Source organism: Vulpes vulpes, chromosome 3, assembly GCF_048418805.1.
Source record: "Vulpes vulpes isolate BD-2025 chromosome 3, VulVul3, whole genome shotgun sequence".
Classification (NCBI taxonomy): Eukaryota; Metazoa; Chordata; class Mammalia; order Carnivora; family Canidae; genus Vulpes; species Vulpes vulpes.
Window position 1 is genome coordinate 56,998,977 of NC_132782.1, and position 16,398 is coordinate 57,015,374.

A 16,398-nucleotide genomic window follows, 5' to 3' on the forward strand; every position below is an offset into this window, starting at 1 on the left:
TGGCTCAACACTATTTGTTGAATAATCTCCCTCTGGCCCCATGTGAAATGCCACTTTTATTATATACTACATGTTTATATTTTGACCTAATTCTTTTTTTTTAATTTTTATTTATTTATGATAGTCACAGAGAGAGAGAGAGAGAGAGAGAGGCAGAGACACAGGCAGAGGGAGAAGCAGGCTCCATGCACCGGGAGCCTGATGTGGGATTCGATCCGGCGTCTCCAGGATCGCGCCCTGGGCCAAAGGCAGGCACCAAATCGCTGCACCACCCAGGGATCCCTATTTTGACCTAATTCTAATTTCTGTTTTGCTCCTGAGTCCTTCTGAACTCAAAACAAATTCCATCAGACTTATTTCATAGTGAAAGAGAAAGGTCCCAAAAGGGGAGTTTATAAGCAGAATTTCAATGCAAACCAGCAATGCATGGCAAGAACACGAGTATTTGTGAGAAATCTATTGTAGTATCTTTGGGATCATAGCTCAAAGGACTGAATGATCAATTTAATTAGCTTCTATTGAATCTTTTATACACAAACTGCTTTCACATGTTATTTTAACTAATTTAGATAATATATGTAAAGCATGTAGCACAGTGCCAGTAGGCAGTAAGTGTTCAATACATGGTAGTGTTACTCCTCACAATGGCCCTCCAAGGAGATAGTAATAATTATTCTTCATTCTCATTTTACAGAAGGAGAGCCTGAAGATACGAGGGGCTGGTTAGTGGCAGAGCTCAGATGCAAGTTCAGTTCTTTTCATTCTGTTTCCATACCTGAATGAATGAATGAATGAATGAGTCAATAAATCAATCAAGAGAGGAAGGAAGGAATGTTTGCCAGAGCTTCCAGGACATTTTCTTAAACAACAAAAAATTTGTTTACTCATCATATTGCTAAAAAGTCTAAAATCCTACTGTTTTGATTCCTTTGTGTTAAGATATTTTTTTCTCTAGGAGTTTTAGAAGGAAAAATACAGAAACGTTTGGAAGAATGCTATGTTAAATGATTATTATTCATATCAGGTCATTTCATCGCCTCATCTTATATCATATTATATTGTTTTGCCCAAGGCACTGCTTCCAGACCATAAACTTGTAATGAATCCAGGGCTAGAGTGGGCCAAGAATGAGAGGGCATAGGCATGAAGGAGCCCACCCAGAGCAGTGGGGCAGGCTTGAGGTAGAGCTATGCTGGGAGGAGAGGTAAGGAGGTTATCAACAAGCCAAGGCTGGCTTGTTTTCCTTTTGTGTTGACCTCACAATCAGCATAGAAGGAAGAGTTTATACCATCCAGGCCTCAGTTTCAAGAACACTTTGAACACACAGATATGATTATTTTTTTGAATGATTAGAGAAGCAGACAGTGAACAACCCAAACACAAACTTTTTTCTTCCTGAGTTGCATTTTCATAAGCAACAGGAAAGGACCAAGAATAGTCTAAGGCTTTGGAATCAATGTTGTGCTTGGTTCTCTGTTGAATCGGCAGCATCAGGAGAGCTTGTTAGAAATGCCTACTAAATCAGAATCTGCGTTTTAAAACCCATCTGATTTATATATCCATTATAATTTGAGAAGCACTCCCGGGGGCAGGGTACTAATTAAAATGCAGGTGAGGCATTTGAAATCCAGTGCTATAATGGGAGAGCCTTATGGAAAGAGGGGATTAAGTATTTTCACAGATTTTGTCAATTTCCTCCAGGGCCTTGATTGCTTTTTATTTAGAATACCCCAATTGGCAGAGAGAGCTCAGTTTCACCTGTCCTGGAGTTATGAAGGGCTACAAGGGAATGTCATCTCCAGCTATTGTTGCTAGGGAAACTCATAGCAGAGAAACTTCCGTCTCTACAGTGCTTGTCTCATACATGGGTACAATGTGAAATGTCAGCAGAAATTAAGGAGCTTTTATTTATTTATTTATTTATTTATTTGAAATTAAGGAGCTTTTTAAAAATGTATCAACTCTGTAAACGAAAGGAGAAAAGGGCTTTGGATAAGCATTAACAGAAATGCTATGCTTAGTAATATCTTACCAGTTCTCAAAGCAGTTTTACTTTTTTTTTTTTAAGATTTTATTTTATTTATTCATGAGACACACACACACACACACACACACACACACACACAGAGAGAGAGAGAGAGAGAGAGACACAGGCAGAGGGAGAAGCAGGCCCCATGCAGGGAACTCAACGTGGGACTTGATCCCCAGTCTCCAGGATCAGGCCCTGGGCTGAAGGCGGCACTAAACCGCTGAGCCACCCAGGCTGCCCCCTCAAAACAGTTTTATTTTATTATTTTTTTTTTTTTAAATTTTTATTTATTTATTTATTTATGATAGTCACAGAGAGAGAGAGAGAGGCAGAGACATAGGCAGAGGGAGAAGCAGGCTCCATTCGCTGGGAGCCCGACGTGGGATTCGATCCCGGGTCTCCAGGATCGCGCCCTGGGCCAAAGGCAGGCGCTAAACCGCTGCGCCACCCAGGGATCCCCCGCTGCGCCACCCAGGGATCCCCTCAAAACAGTTTTAAACAGGCATTGCAGAGCCTGGAATAAGAGTACAAATGGAAGCCCACATGCCACAATTAAATAAAATATGTTTTATCTTCCTACCTACCTTACAACATACTCTCCTAAGAACAAGATTAAAATATGTCCAAAGCTGTGGTTTTTATGTGAGTAAAAGCCAGAAAATAGCAATGATGACCAAGTTGAATTATTGCATGTGCCTGAGTGTTGTGTTGATGGGCCTGTGAAATTTGGATGAGTGATAAAGATATCTGTAATCTGTAAATCATTAATTAATCCATAAAATATATTTTTTTCTTGCCTTCATGTCAGCAAAATACTGTTGTTATAAATTGAGATTTTCACATAATTTGAGCTCTGTTAGGAGCTGTGATCTAAAGTAAATGTGACTTGAGTAAAATGTAATTGCATTCAAGGAATTCACATTTTGAATATATGTATTTGTCTCCTGAATTGGAAGGAAGAAAAAAGGTTGATGCTTGGTAGTACTGGGCATGAGATTTCATTATATAAGAATCTACAGCATACATGCCATGTGAGAGGAAGGATTTGATGTGATAATTAATTTATCTCTTCTCTTACCTAAGCACTTCCACTGCTCCAGTCTTCCCAGCACTCAGAAGCAGTTTCTGTCTCTAACACCAGCAGCGGCACAGCCCACAAACCAGCACAGCATTGGATGCAGTCGCCTTTTCCTTTGAGGACATAGACCAAGAGATGCGGAGAAGTATTTCCCTGGGGCTCCAGTGGTATTAAGAGAATAGATGTATAGGGCTGCAGTGTGCCTTGCCAGCCTGAACACTGGATCTTGAGTGACAGAGCCACCCATGTGATCTTTAACATATGGGAGTGATATGTGGATATATGTGATATATGGAGCTCTCAGAAGTGTGGGGCCTGGGGCACAGGTCACAGGGAAACTTTGGGGGCGATGGAAACATTCCATATCTTGATCTGTTTGATGGTTGCATGAGTGTATATGTTTATCAGAATTCATCAAACTGTACACTTAAGATCTGTACACTGTGCTATATGTAAATTATACTTCAATAAAATCCTATCAGCATAAAAAATAAAGGCTACCAGAGCATACTTTTTTCAATGTAAGCTAAAGGGGGTAACCACAGTGTGATTCCATTATTCTAACACAAGTATTCTTTTCTCATATGCACGCACACATATGCACAAATACACCACATGCTTTCTTCTTTTTTTAATGTGTCTACAATCCCACCTCACATATGGCTTTTATGATCTTGATATGATATCTTAAATATTTTTCTATGGAGGTGGTCTTCATGATTATATAATGGTTGCTTTCATTTTTTCAGTCTTATAAATAATATTCTAGTCTACCTTTTTATGTATGAAGTTTTCATTTTACTATTTTGTTGGCATAAATTTCTAAATATAAGATGAAAGGGCAAAGGATCACGAAGATTTTAATGACTATATATTGAAGCTCTATATTGTAATGTTTAAGATGTTGGACTTTGGAGTTCAGAAATGAGAGGGATTCAAATTTTGGCTCTGCTTAACCTGAGATGAGCTACTGCAAATCTAGTTCAATATTGCCTTTAGCATTGTTTTGGATTAAATGAGATGCTGCATGTAAAGGGTTTGGCATGTAACTATACAATAATCACTGGATAAAATATTGTGAAACTACTTTCTACTCCCTAAGGAGTAGAAAGTGTATGTACTAGTTTTTCAACAAAATCCCAGCATTGAGTATTAGAATCTCAGTAATTTTATGGATGAATGAGATACTCTATTGCTGTTTTAATTGCATTATTTGACTAATAGTAAGTTGGACATCTTCTAGTATTCTTGCTTTTAAAATTCTAAATTTTTCCTTTAAAAAAATTCTTCCACCTGCTTTTCTGTTGCCTTTTATTCATTGTTAATTTACGGACAAGACTTCAGTGCTGTCTTATGTTTCAGGTTAAGCATTGCTATAGCACAGGGGCCAGTAAAAGAAGGAGAAATGGTTTTGTGTTATGTCTGACCAGGCCAATTAAAAAAAAGAGCAGTGAAACAGCATATCTCAGGGAGGTGGCTTTTCCTACCAGCCCAGCAACTGATTTCTCAGAGCTTTTAGTCCCTAAGTGCTTTCCTGGCAGTCAAGTCTGGTCTAGTTGAGGGGGTGAGAGGGCAGGGTGGGCCGGAAGAGGTTCATTTTAGTGCAGGGATGCATTCCTTTACTGTGATTATCCAACCCATTAAATGAGTTAATCTGTGAGGTACACTGATAGGGCTGGCTCACAGCTGGTGCTCCATAGTGTTACTAACAGAGAGGCGTGCTGCATAGAGGTTGGGACGGGGGATCCTGGCCCCATTCCTAGTCCAATAGGTGGCAGACTCTTCCATTTTTCCACCAGATTCTCAAAGTAGAAATGTGGCAGCCTCTGTCAAACTTGGGACTGCCTTCCCTTTTCGGTCCAGACCAAACTTTGTTCCCCTAACTTACTTATGTATTTAGCAATTTGGTTCTTTTTTTCTTCAGACCATACTTAAATCTTTTAAATCCCAATGTGACTGAAATTTCCAAACAGCCAGAGTGGGAGGCTAAGGGTTTCACTGCCCTTTATTCCTGACCAGTTGCAACATGCAGACTGCAACTAGCTATTATCAGCAGTTCCCTACTCTGCTGTGAGGACGGCTGCAATCAGTGGGAAAGGTCCTGCCCCAGAGCTTGCATGGCTGTCTCTGATTGGACAGTGGGCAGCACAGGGGTGTTGTGTGCTTCTTTCCCAAGTGAGTTTCCATGGGATGTGCTGGGCTGTTATTTCATCACTGGGGAGGTTGTGTTGGGCCCTCTGATGCCCTTTACATCTCTGGAACTTTGGTTCCAGGGTAGCATACAATCACACACTTGCTTCTCAGGGATAGAAAAGGGACAAGTTTTTCCCTGATCTATTTGTAACTTTGCCCAGGATAGAAATTGTGTTGAAACTGAATTATCACGTCCTCTGGCTTATGTGGATTGAAAGAGAAAAGTGTCTTTCTAATCCAGGCACATCAAAACTACCAAATAGCAAGCAGGAAACCTCCACACAGGACCAAAGGGCCAGGCAGAGTGCAGCAGGCACCACCACTTTGGTGGGTCTTCACTGGTCATGCCCAACTATTTCTAGAGAAGTAAAAGCCATTTCACTACAGAGGACACTGAGGCTTAGAGTGTTCTTGCTTTGGTTGTCTAGCTAGAAGTTGGCAGAAGTGGTCCTTCCCATGCAGAGCTGTCTGGGTTCTTTCCCATTGCAGAGAAAGGTGCTCCTTTAGACCAAAGAGTTTTTTTGGTCTTCCCTTCCCTACCCATCTATGCAGGAGTGGGTGGCAGGGCTTACCAGCAGCAGGAATAGTCTTTGTGTCTCTTTTGGTCAGAGTATGAATGTGCCCTGTTTGGGGCTGAACTGAGCTTGCCCTTCTTCCAAAAGGCCCATAGATGTCAGGCATCACTAGAGGCTGGGTGTGTCTGAGGTCATCTCCATGCTCTGGGTCAGCACTGAGTCTGAGAAACTCACATGATATGTTGTGGCTGGCCAGGTGGGGTCATGAGGCTCCTTTGTGGGGAAATCTTCAAGGACAACCCTGTCACTCCCTCGTTGGGGGCCATGCTATCTCAGCAAAGGCAAATCAGCTCATTTCTCTTCTTGAAAAACAAATTGCACATTTTAGTCCTGTTCACTTGGTAACCCCAAATGGGAAAAGTGGGAAAAGTCTCTGTTGGAAGTCTGGGAAAATTCCCATGATGAGAGACACTAGTAATCTTCTCAGGGGTAATAGAAGATAGCACTCCTGAAGACCAAGGGTCTGGGAATTGCTATTACGGAAGGTCGAGATTTGTCCTCTTAGAGTCAGGTGATCCCAAGCTGACCCTGGCTCCATGCTTAAATTATATGACCACAGGGAAGGTCAGAATATTTCTGGGTCTCCATTTCTTCATTTAAGAAATGAGATGGGTTGGAGTATGGCTGGCTTAACTCGCTTCTGTTGTTCATTTTCAGATCTTACCTATTTAAAATGTGTAAAGCACACCTCAAATATTGAAGTACAATAACAATAAACTGCGTCTTATGATCTTGGTTTTTCTTTTGGCTCATTATCTCTTAAATATACTCCCTCAAGTATGAAAAAATAATAATCTATTTTTAGGTATGCTACTTTCTTAGACTACTGGGAGATTATATTCTGAAAAAGTCTTCAATTGCATAACTTGTATTCCTGCTTAAATTCTCTATATTGGCCTCCATTTGTAATTTATATTTTATTATGAAAAAAAATAAAACATGTGCAAAAGAATTGTATGGGTCCCACAGACCCATCATCCAGCTTAAACAATTATCCATATTGGTGAATCTGATTTCATCCTCTCCTCCCCCGGCTCCATACATTTTTGGCAGGAGGGAGGGAGTGCTTGAGCATTTTTAAGCAGATATAAGAGTTAATATCATTTTATTGTTAAATACTTTTAGTTTCTGTATAAAACCGAGAAGGCCCCCCTTTTTGCCAAACATAAAACTACAGTGCCATTATAGCACCCACTAAACTTAACAGTGAAGCAGGGGTTTAATGAATTTTTAGTGAATTCAGAGTGGAAAGATTAAGAGGGATGAAGGAGCTCTGGCCTGAGTTTATCTGCTTTCCTCCAGAGAAAGTGGTAGACTCATTGAGAAGGGTCTTGGCATTTAAGCTCTCACTTGCCCCAGTCCTTACAAGACTTTCAGAGGGTGCTTGGGTGGCTCAGTAGGTTGAAACTCCCATTCTTAGTTTGGCTCAGGTCAGGAGTCTGCTTGAGATTCTTTTCCTGCCTCTCCCTTCCCCTTTACTCCTCCCCCTGCTTGTGGGAATGTGTGCACTTGCATGCTCTCCCTTTCTTGAATGAATGAATAAATAAATAAATAAAATCTTAAAAAAAAGACTTTCAGAAAACAAATACAGTCTAGAAAAGCCTTTCTAGACTAAGGAATATAACTAGTATTTGCTATCTACTGTGTACATCCCCATATACATCATCTCCTTTAACCATCACACTAAAGCTAAGAAGTGGAAATCAAGGTCCTGGGAGGAGCTTCCAAAATATAACCTTCTGACTGCAATGTTGCAATATCATACCATTACCCTGACTCTAGGCTGAATCAATGGGAGATTCCTATTTAGCATTAATATACAAGACTATTTGACTGGTGCCTTAATCTTACCTGATGTTTAACTGCTATAGAAACAATAACCAGTTCATTTTTTGAGATTCTCTGGGAAGTGGTTAAATGAGAATAATAATATCTCAGGCAGTGAGAGTATGAAAATGTCTTCCTCTTTCCAGTCCAGGTTAAGAATTTCCATTCAGTTTTCTCCTCTCTTTAATCCCCTTCCCCCAAATGGGTAGAATGCAAATCGTAGGGCTTACAGATCACTCTTAGAGTTAGAGGACATTTGTAGGTTTGTACTTGAAAGGTTCAAAGTTTTGCCTTGGAAACCTGTAACTTTTTATTCAGTATCTTTCATCAGCAAAATGAGAAGTCCCTCCTTAAACATGCTTGGCAGTGGGAAGGGCCCCTTGAAGTATTCTGGAAGGGATAAAGTAAGGTAGCTAAGGAGGGAGGCAAAAAGGAAGGAATGAGAGAGGTAAGGGGACAAAAAGCAAAGAACTTTCATAAATCTCTAATGGATTTTATGACCCAGCTTGAGATGAACTCTGGTGACTTCTGTTGTTTGTGTTTAAGATGTCCTGCAGACCTAAAGGAGTAGAGAGATCCTTGAGTTCAGGCCTTGATAATGAGATTATCTCAGCAGCTATATTGTGAAGCTACTCAAGCTTAAGCTTCAGGGTCCCTTCCTTGCATTGACCCTCCTAAAGTCTTGTAAGAGGCTCTAGAATGCTCCTGTGCTCATGGGTATAAGTTTCAAACCACACATAACCCAGATCCATTTCTTGCATCTCAGGAATAGAGTTCTCATGAGAATTATGTACCTATAACCATATCTAGATAAGTCCCAGATTTCCTTAGTAGTGAAGCTTCCCTTCCCCTTCTCCCCCCCCCCTTCTTCTTAAATTCTCTTTGTGATTTTCACAGATTTAACCTAATTTGTATTTCATTTGTGCAGATGAAATTATGCAGCAGGAAATCAGGCCCTCGGTGGCAGTGGATATAATTGAACAACTTCACAGACAGTTTGCCATTCTCTCAGGTAAGGAGCAAATTAATTTGTATTTCAGATTTTGTTACGGGGGGTCTTGTTGGGTGGGCTCAGGCTCTTGAACCTTGATGAATGGTATACTCAAGTCTTAGTCATCCCTTCAGTTTCTCCCAGAGCTGCAGTGAACAGCTGGAGGAGGGTTAGATCTCATAGATGTCATTCCTGTTGCTATTGGGTGCAATTTGATCTTCCTTAAAGGAGTACATTTCTTTTAGGTTGTAAAGAACAGAACTAAGGAAATTTTGAGGAAGGAAAAAGTAATCACTACTGATATCAGCTGCCACCATGATGTTCTTCCAACATTCTTATTGGATGTTTTTCCAAGATCCAACCTTAAGAGGGTTTGGTTTTAAGGGTTCATGAGCATTGGTGAGGTTATTTGTTCTCTGAGAGATTTGTCTTTTATTCTTAGCTCTTATGGACCTAAGTTTAATGCATTGATTTCCATTGAGCATTTGAGAATAAAGAGAGGCTAATGTTCACAGAAGGCTAGACATTTTCTGAGGCTAGGCACAACTCTGAGAAGTTGTCATTATCAGAGTACCCTTCTTTCTTATTCACTTAGCCAATGGTGACGTGACTTTGATTACTGAAACTGGAGGTACATGCCATACCCTAAATTATGGTTAGACCCGTCTTAAAGGCATGGTGTGAGATTAGTTGTCCTTAGCACACAGGAGAATAAGGTGGCAAGTCACTCTCTTCATCTTTTACATCTGAAAAAAGCAACAAAACTACCTTAGTTCCATCACAGAGAGAATATGAAGCTGGTATGAATTTAACCCTACAACATAGGATATATAAAAAAAGTCACATTTCTTTCCTTTCTGTAAATCATATTTAATCTACTCTCAAGTCCTTATCCTACTGAGTTTAAGGGAAATGCAGTCTCTGTTATTAGGATACCTCTCCCCATCCCAGAGTTGTGTCCTAAGTGGGGAATCTTACACAATCCAGACATTCTGGGGAATTCTCTGGTATTTTCTCCACATTGGTCACTGCTCATATAGTCACGGAAGGCTCTAAAGTAGAGTCCTCATTTTTCTTATTTCTACCTGTATTGCTTAGATCAGAAACTATAATATAATAGGAGCTCAGTTCAAAATTATCTGAGTACTCCTGGTCTGTCCTGTGAGGGCTGCTCCTCATATCCCCCACCTAGGCACCACAGTCTTGGCCCTGGTGGGAGAACCTAACCAGCCTTCTGAGATACAGTCTTGTAGCTTCTCATTGGGAAGCTGGGATTCTGAAAAAGGAAAGGTATCATGGGATCTGCCCTTTTGGTTTCTGGCAACTGTTGCTGGGGCCTTCTACCACAGAAGGCTGCAAGGCTCATGTGCATCAGGGTCTGGAATAGATGATGGGGTGAAGTGGAGTGGATTTCTGTGCCCTTACACCAAAACTCCACTGCCCCAGCAATCCCAGGATTCTAGGATGTATAATGGCTCATCTGGGGGAAGGAGTCCAGTGACTGATTAGTTTGTGCATTTAGTGTTCCAAAGTTACCTTTTTTGAATATTACTGAGGTGCTTCTCTTTATTCTTATTTCTCAAAAGCGAGACAAGAAAAACATAAATACATGGGTATCAGACAGTCTTAGATATGGAAGTATGTTCTGCTCTTGGCCAGCTGTATCTCCTTGAGCAACATAGTTCTCTAAGCCTCACTTTTTTCGTTTGGGTAATGAATGGGTGGGATCATCATAATTTTGAGGATCAAAGACATAGTGTATGAAAAATACTTAGCATTGCAACTACCACTAAGTAACTTTTTTCCCTGAAATATTTTAATCCCATAAAATGTTTATTTTAGGATTATATTACAAAAAATAGTTTTCAATATGATACAGTTTGTATAAGGAACCAAAGCCATGCTCACAGTTGGAATGGTGTATAATGCCACAACTAAGTCAGTAATAGGGATCATTGTCACCCTTTAATGGAGAACACAGAACTGTAGAAACCCACACTGGACCAAAGAGGACACCTCTGTTTTAGGAAGGTCCCTTTGACCATGGCAAAGACAATACTTTCATTTTTGAGCTTCTTTTGTCATCTAGTTGCCTCAAGTTTGCCCTTCTTAAGAGAGAGAAGCATGGATTAGCTGTGGTAGCATTTGCAACACTGCAAGTCTGGAAGCATATGGGTAGCCTTGGGGTTCTCTGAGTTAGCACTTTCTTGGAATTACTGGGCCTGCTTTTCATCTTTACCTGAAGTGGTAGCAAATGTCAGCAATGAGGCCGTTTTGGGTAACCTGTGTTGCTGTGGTTGTGAAACAGAAAGCTCTGTGCTTAGGTCTTTTTCCATCACTGTGGAAACCCAGCTATGGGGTCTGTTCTGGGTCACAGGAGTTTTCTGTTTCCTGATTCAAGCAGGCAAGGTGACGAAAATCCAGCTGCAGATTTTTCTGCAGATTCCACCAAGCTTTTGGAAAGAACCAGAGGTCACATCAACCAAGAATGCTGGGAAGGACAGGATGGAGGCTTTATCTCACAGAGGCCCCAGTTGCTTGGCCTGCTGCATTCTGCGTGTGCTCCCGTGGCTAGTGGGAGAGCAGGGACTCATTGCATGATGGCTGACCCAGATCTGTGGCCAGAGGGTTTGAGGCCTCTGGATGGTGAAGTCTGTGAGCAGGGGCCACCAGCAGGAACCGGATACTGACCAGGGCTAGGCCTCTGGTGGTTCTGACCTTGAAAGACAACTCAAATGTTCCCAGTGAACTCAGGATATTTCTAAATTTAGGGCTTAGCCAGGAAATAAGAGAATATAAGCAGGTTAGTGTGGAGGAAACACGCTAAGCTTTGGACTCAGGCGATTCTGGGTTCACATTACAACACATTTAGTAAGTCATTGTAACTTCAGGTTTCTCATTGGTAAAGTGGATTGTTTTAAGGAATGTGCCTCACATAGAATCTGGCTATAAGAGAACTTAGCCCATGGACTTGTTTGTTTTCTAAGCCACATAAGAAGAGATCCAAAAGTAGAAATTCCTTGTATTGGATCAGAGGCTCAATGACATTAAGGGTGCTCCTTTGTGATTCTTTGGATGTTTATCTTGTTTTTAAAGCCTTAATGTCAGTATGACTGCTGTAGTTCCAGATATCAAGTCTGTGTCCAAAGCAGGAAGAAGGAAAAGGAGCAATGCTGGCTTCTTCTATTCTTTTTGCCAGGAGAGCAAAAACTTTCCCAGAAGCTCTTGGTAGGCTTCTGCTTATGTCTCATTGTGGGACTGTGTCATGTAGCCATTTCTACCAGCAACAGAGTCAGAAAAGGCAAACATTTATCTTTTAAATGGCTTCAGTAGAAGGTGATCTGGGGAGAGGGGGTTGGTTATATATTAGCCATTTATCAGTGTCTATCATAATACCTGTCCTCTAATTAAAAGAATAATCAGGGATCCCTGGGTGGCGCAGTGGTTTGGCGCCTGCCTTTGGCCCACGGTGCGATCCTGGAGACCCGGGATTGAATCCGACATCGGGCTCCCGGTGCATGGAGCCTGCTTCTCCCTCTGCCTGTGTCTCTGCCTCTCTCTCTCTCTCTCTCTGTGTGACTATCATAAATAAATTTAAAAAAAGAAATGAATAATCATTTCCTTTTTCTTTTAATGGTTATTTCTGCCCTTGGAATCTTTGTCTGAAGTTTCCTCTCTCTCTAATGTAACACCTTTAAGAATTAATTAATAATGAAGGCATAAATACTCCTAGGCTTGTGGAGTCCACTGCATTTCCTCCCATTAAGTGGGAAATTCTCAATGAAACAATGAAGAATGTTAAATTAAGGAACTAACCAGAGTCAAAATTTCTTTCTGAATCAGAGATAGAGTTAGTAACTTGGCATCCAGGAGATGGAAACCAATGCAAGAAGGTGTAAAGAACAGTACTGTTTAATAGAAGTATACTGTGATCCACATATGTACTTTTAAATTTTGTTGTAACTATATTAAAAAAACAAAGAGGAACACATGAAATTAATTTTAATAGCATTTTTATTTAACCGAATATATTCAAAATACCCCAATATGTCATCAATATTCAAAATTATTGTTGAGATACTTCACAATTTTTCATACTAAGTCTTGGAAATCTACTTTATATTTCACACTTTTTTAAAATAAAGATTTTATTTATTTATTCGTGAGAGGCACAGAGAGAGAGGCAGAAACATAGACAGAGGGAGAAGCAGGCTCCCCACAAGGAGCCTGATGTGGGATTCTATCCTGAACCCTGGGACCATGCTCTGAGCCAAAGGAAGACGTTCAACTGCTGAGCCACCCAGGCATCGCTGTATTTCACACTTACAGCACATTTCAGTTTGGACTGGTTATATGGCAAGTGCTCAACAGCCACATATGTCTAGTGGCTATTGTATTGAACAGTGTAGACTATGGAAATGGTTCTTAATAATATTGGACTGAAATCCTTTTTATGACAACCAATTTGTATTGCCTCCTCACCATCCTAAATTGAAATTTATGGATACCGTAATCTATATTAGTTAGGGTGGGCTCAATAGCTATACCAAATAGACTCAAAGGTGTATAGTAGTTCAAACAAATACAACAGAAATTTAGTTGGAGCAGCCCAGCATGTACGTTCATCAGCAGATGACTTTTCTCCATTTCCCTCACACATGAAGATTCCTTTCACTTTATGGCTCATATTACTATTATCCACTTTGTGGCTGTCTTATTACCTGTATCCAGAAAGCAAACAGGAAAAGAGAGCATACCTCTTTTTAAAAGCCTCAGCTCAGCAATACACACTACATACCATTGACTTGAACCTGCATCAGTTATATGGATACACTTAATAGCATGGGAACGTAGCAAATGTAGATTTGTGTGCTCACAGAGGGTGAATAGGTAACTGCTACTTACGCATATATTGAAAAAAAATGAAAAGGAGAATAGTAAAGGAGAAATAAAAGGAAAGTAAGAATAGCAAAATAATATATATTTCAATATATATTGAAAGTACAAACTTCTAGTTACAAGATAAATAAGTTTTGGGGATATAATGTATGGCATGGTAACTATCATTAATAGTACCATATTGTGTGTTTGAAAATTGCTAAGAGATTAGATCTGAAGACTTTGTAAGGTGATTTGTGAGGTGATGGATGTTAACTAAACTTACTGTGGTGATTATTTTACAATATATGCTTATATTGTATCATTACATATATACCTTAAACTAACACCATGTTATAAGTCAATTATATCTTAATAAAATGGAAACATATTTAAAACCCCTTTATTCTTATATATAAAGCAGAATTTATAGGATCTAATCACTACAAATGGATTTTTCATTTCCATTGAGTTTCTATTAAGATATTCAGAAATTACACAGGATGTGGGACAATTCTTTATTATGTAGGGTAGATTATTTGGTATTATTTGGATGTAGGATAGATTATTTAGAAATCCCTGAGATTTCTAAAGTGCCTCCCAGGAAGTGGTATTGCCATTTTCCCAGCTAAAGTCCATTTTTTTTGGGCGGGGGGGTTTTGGGAGAAAAAAGGAAAATGGATTTTGGAAGGCAAATAGCAGTTAGCTGCTTCACTCTCTTTCATTGTTGGTCTTCACAATCTTCTTGTAGGATTTTCTAGCATTATAAATTCTTTTCATAGGACAGAAGTTTGTGCCAGCCAACACCCAGAACCTCATGGGAATAGTCTTTTGTATCCTAAGAACTTACTGCTGCTTTCTGCAGTAAATTTAGTCCTCTTCCATTTAACGAACAGGTAAAAAGTGATACCAAGAGTACTGAAATTTATTTTATTTAAGTCACCATTTAACTTCCAAGTAGTTTGGTTTTCTTGATTTTCCTTGAATAGCACTTCTCTGGTACACTGTCATCCTTCTGCATTTCCATGTTTTCTCACAAGGTGGCACCGAATGCCTTGCTATGGGTTGTCAATGCGCTTATGGAGGCTTTGCTTTGTTTCCTTGGAGCTTCTGTCCCTTACGTTTAATGTTCAACAGCAGGTGGTTTCCCCAGTTAACCTTGGTCTCTCTGGTGTTCAGTATTGGTATTAACCAAGACATAAGAACACTCCACCTATATTTATCTACTTAGTAATGAAGAGCTTTAATTTATAATTGACAATAAAAGTCAGAATCATTAAATAGTATAATCATATCTTAATGAATATTCTAGGGTGTTTTGAGTCCTTGAAATGGTTTTGCCATTTTCTTGGTAAATATTGGTTATGCAATTAGTACAGTTATAATGCATCTAAATTTAGCCTGACTAGAGATGTAAATTCCCTTACTTTGTGTTTATCTAAGCCTTCCTATGACTGTAAAACTGCAAAGAGGAAGAATATGAGGTGAAAGCTGATAGTATCCTGATTTAAGTTGTTTTCAGTCAGCATCATGAGGCAGCCTCTGATGATGCCAAGCATCTAATTTGCTTTAAACTTTGCTTTACAATTTAAAATAAACATGTAGAATTAATAAAGAGACACTTCTTGGAGAAGAATGACTAGTCATCCAGACAAGTATCACACAGTGTCATTCCATAGTGATTGGTCTCTGGGAGCCTAACCATGCATTAACAATACCTAGAGGAGACTGGTGTAGAAAACCACCAGGCTCTCTTACTCTGCAGGATACAAATACTTACGTTTGCTTGATAGCACATCTTGGCTCTGGAAATGTTTTACATGTACAGTCAGAGTATAAGCAGAAGATGCTTATCAGGTGTGGACTCAGAGCAGCAGAGTAGATTGGATGATCTTAAATGGTGGTGTCGTCAGAGAGACTGGTGACCTGGCCTAGGTTCTTGTGATGGTGGGCCAGGCCTCTCTCTCCTGAAGATAGGGTTGACAGCTTCTCTGTGTCTACCTTTTCTCTAGTTTCTTCATTGATCCCACACCCTCATTAATCACACAATTCTCATTAAACCACACCCTGCCCTACCTCTTTCATGGATGTGAAATACATACAGTCATTTGTAGCTGGCTTCACTTGGGAGCCTTTATTTTTCTTTCTTTCTTTTTTTTTTAAGATTTTATTTATTTATTCATGAGAGACACACAGAGAGACAGAGAAGCAGAGACACAGGCAGAGAGAGAAGCAGGCTCCACGCGGGGAGCCCGACATGGGACTCGATCCTGGGTCTCCAGGATCACGCCCTGAGCTGAAGGCGGCGTTAAACCGCTGAGCCACCCAGAGATCCCTGCCTTTATTTTTCTTAAAGTAGTTTTCTTCCATGGGCATAAACCTGGAAGGTGCTCCCAGCAATTCAGCTCTTACACTATTGGCTAGGGCATACGTTTCCCAACTTTCTCAGTCTTTGGTGCCTTAGTTTTTCAGTCTCAGAAGTCTCAGTCTATCTTAATATTTCCATAACTATTCTTGGCCAAAAGCAATTCCTAACAGTTAAAACAATTTGGTAAGTCTGAACATCCTAACAACTTAGCTGTTTGAAAAACAACAGCAACAACAACAATACATAAATTGAAAGAAAAAGTAATGTTTAATTTCATTCTTAGGTAACTATAATAATCTCAAACCTTGGAATGAGACTGGATGTCACCACCCTCATTTCCTGTTCTACATTAGATTTCATACTACACTTGCTTTTTATCTCAGTAGCCACCAAAAACCAACTTCACAAAGATGCAAAAGAGTATAGTGCAATTTAATTGTGAACTACCTCAAGCTAGTA

General features: G+C 39.9%; 1 protein-coding gene across 4 annotated transcripts in view; it reads left to right on the forward strand.

Moving 5' to 3' along the window:
• The window catches only part of MCF2L2 (MCF.2 cell line derived transforming sequence-like 2), a 236,435-nt gene that overhangs the window by 23,873 nt on the left and 196,164 nt on the right, over window positions 1-16,398 (forward strand). For all 4 annotated transcript variants that reach the window (XM_026007237.2, XM_026007235.2, XM_026007238.2 and 1 more), the window contains exon 2: window positions 8,631-8,714. In XM_026007237.2, coding sequence (XP_025863022.1) covers window positions 8,631-8,714 — 84 coding nt within the window. The remainder of the gene's footprint in view (window positions 1-8,630; window positions 8,715-16,398) is intronic.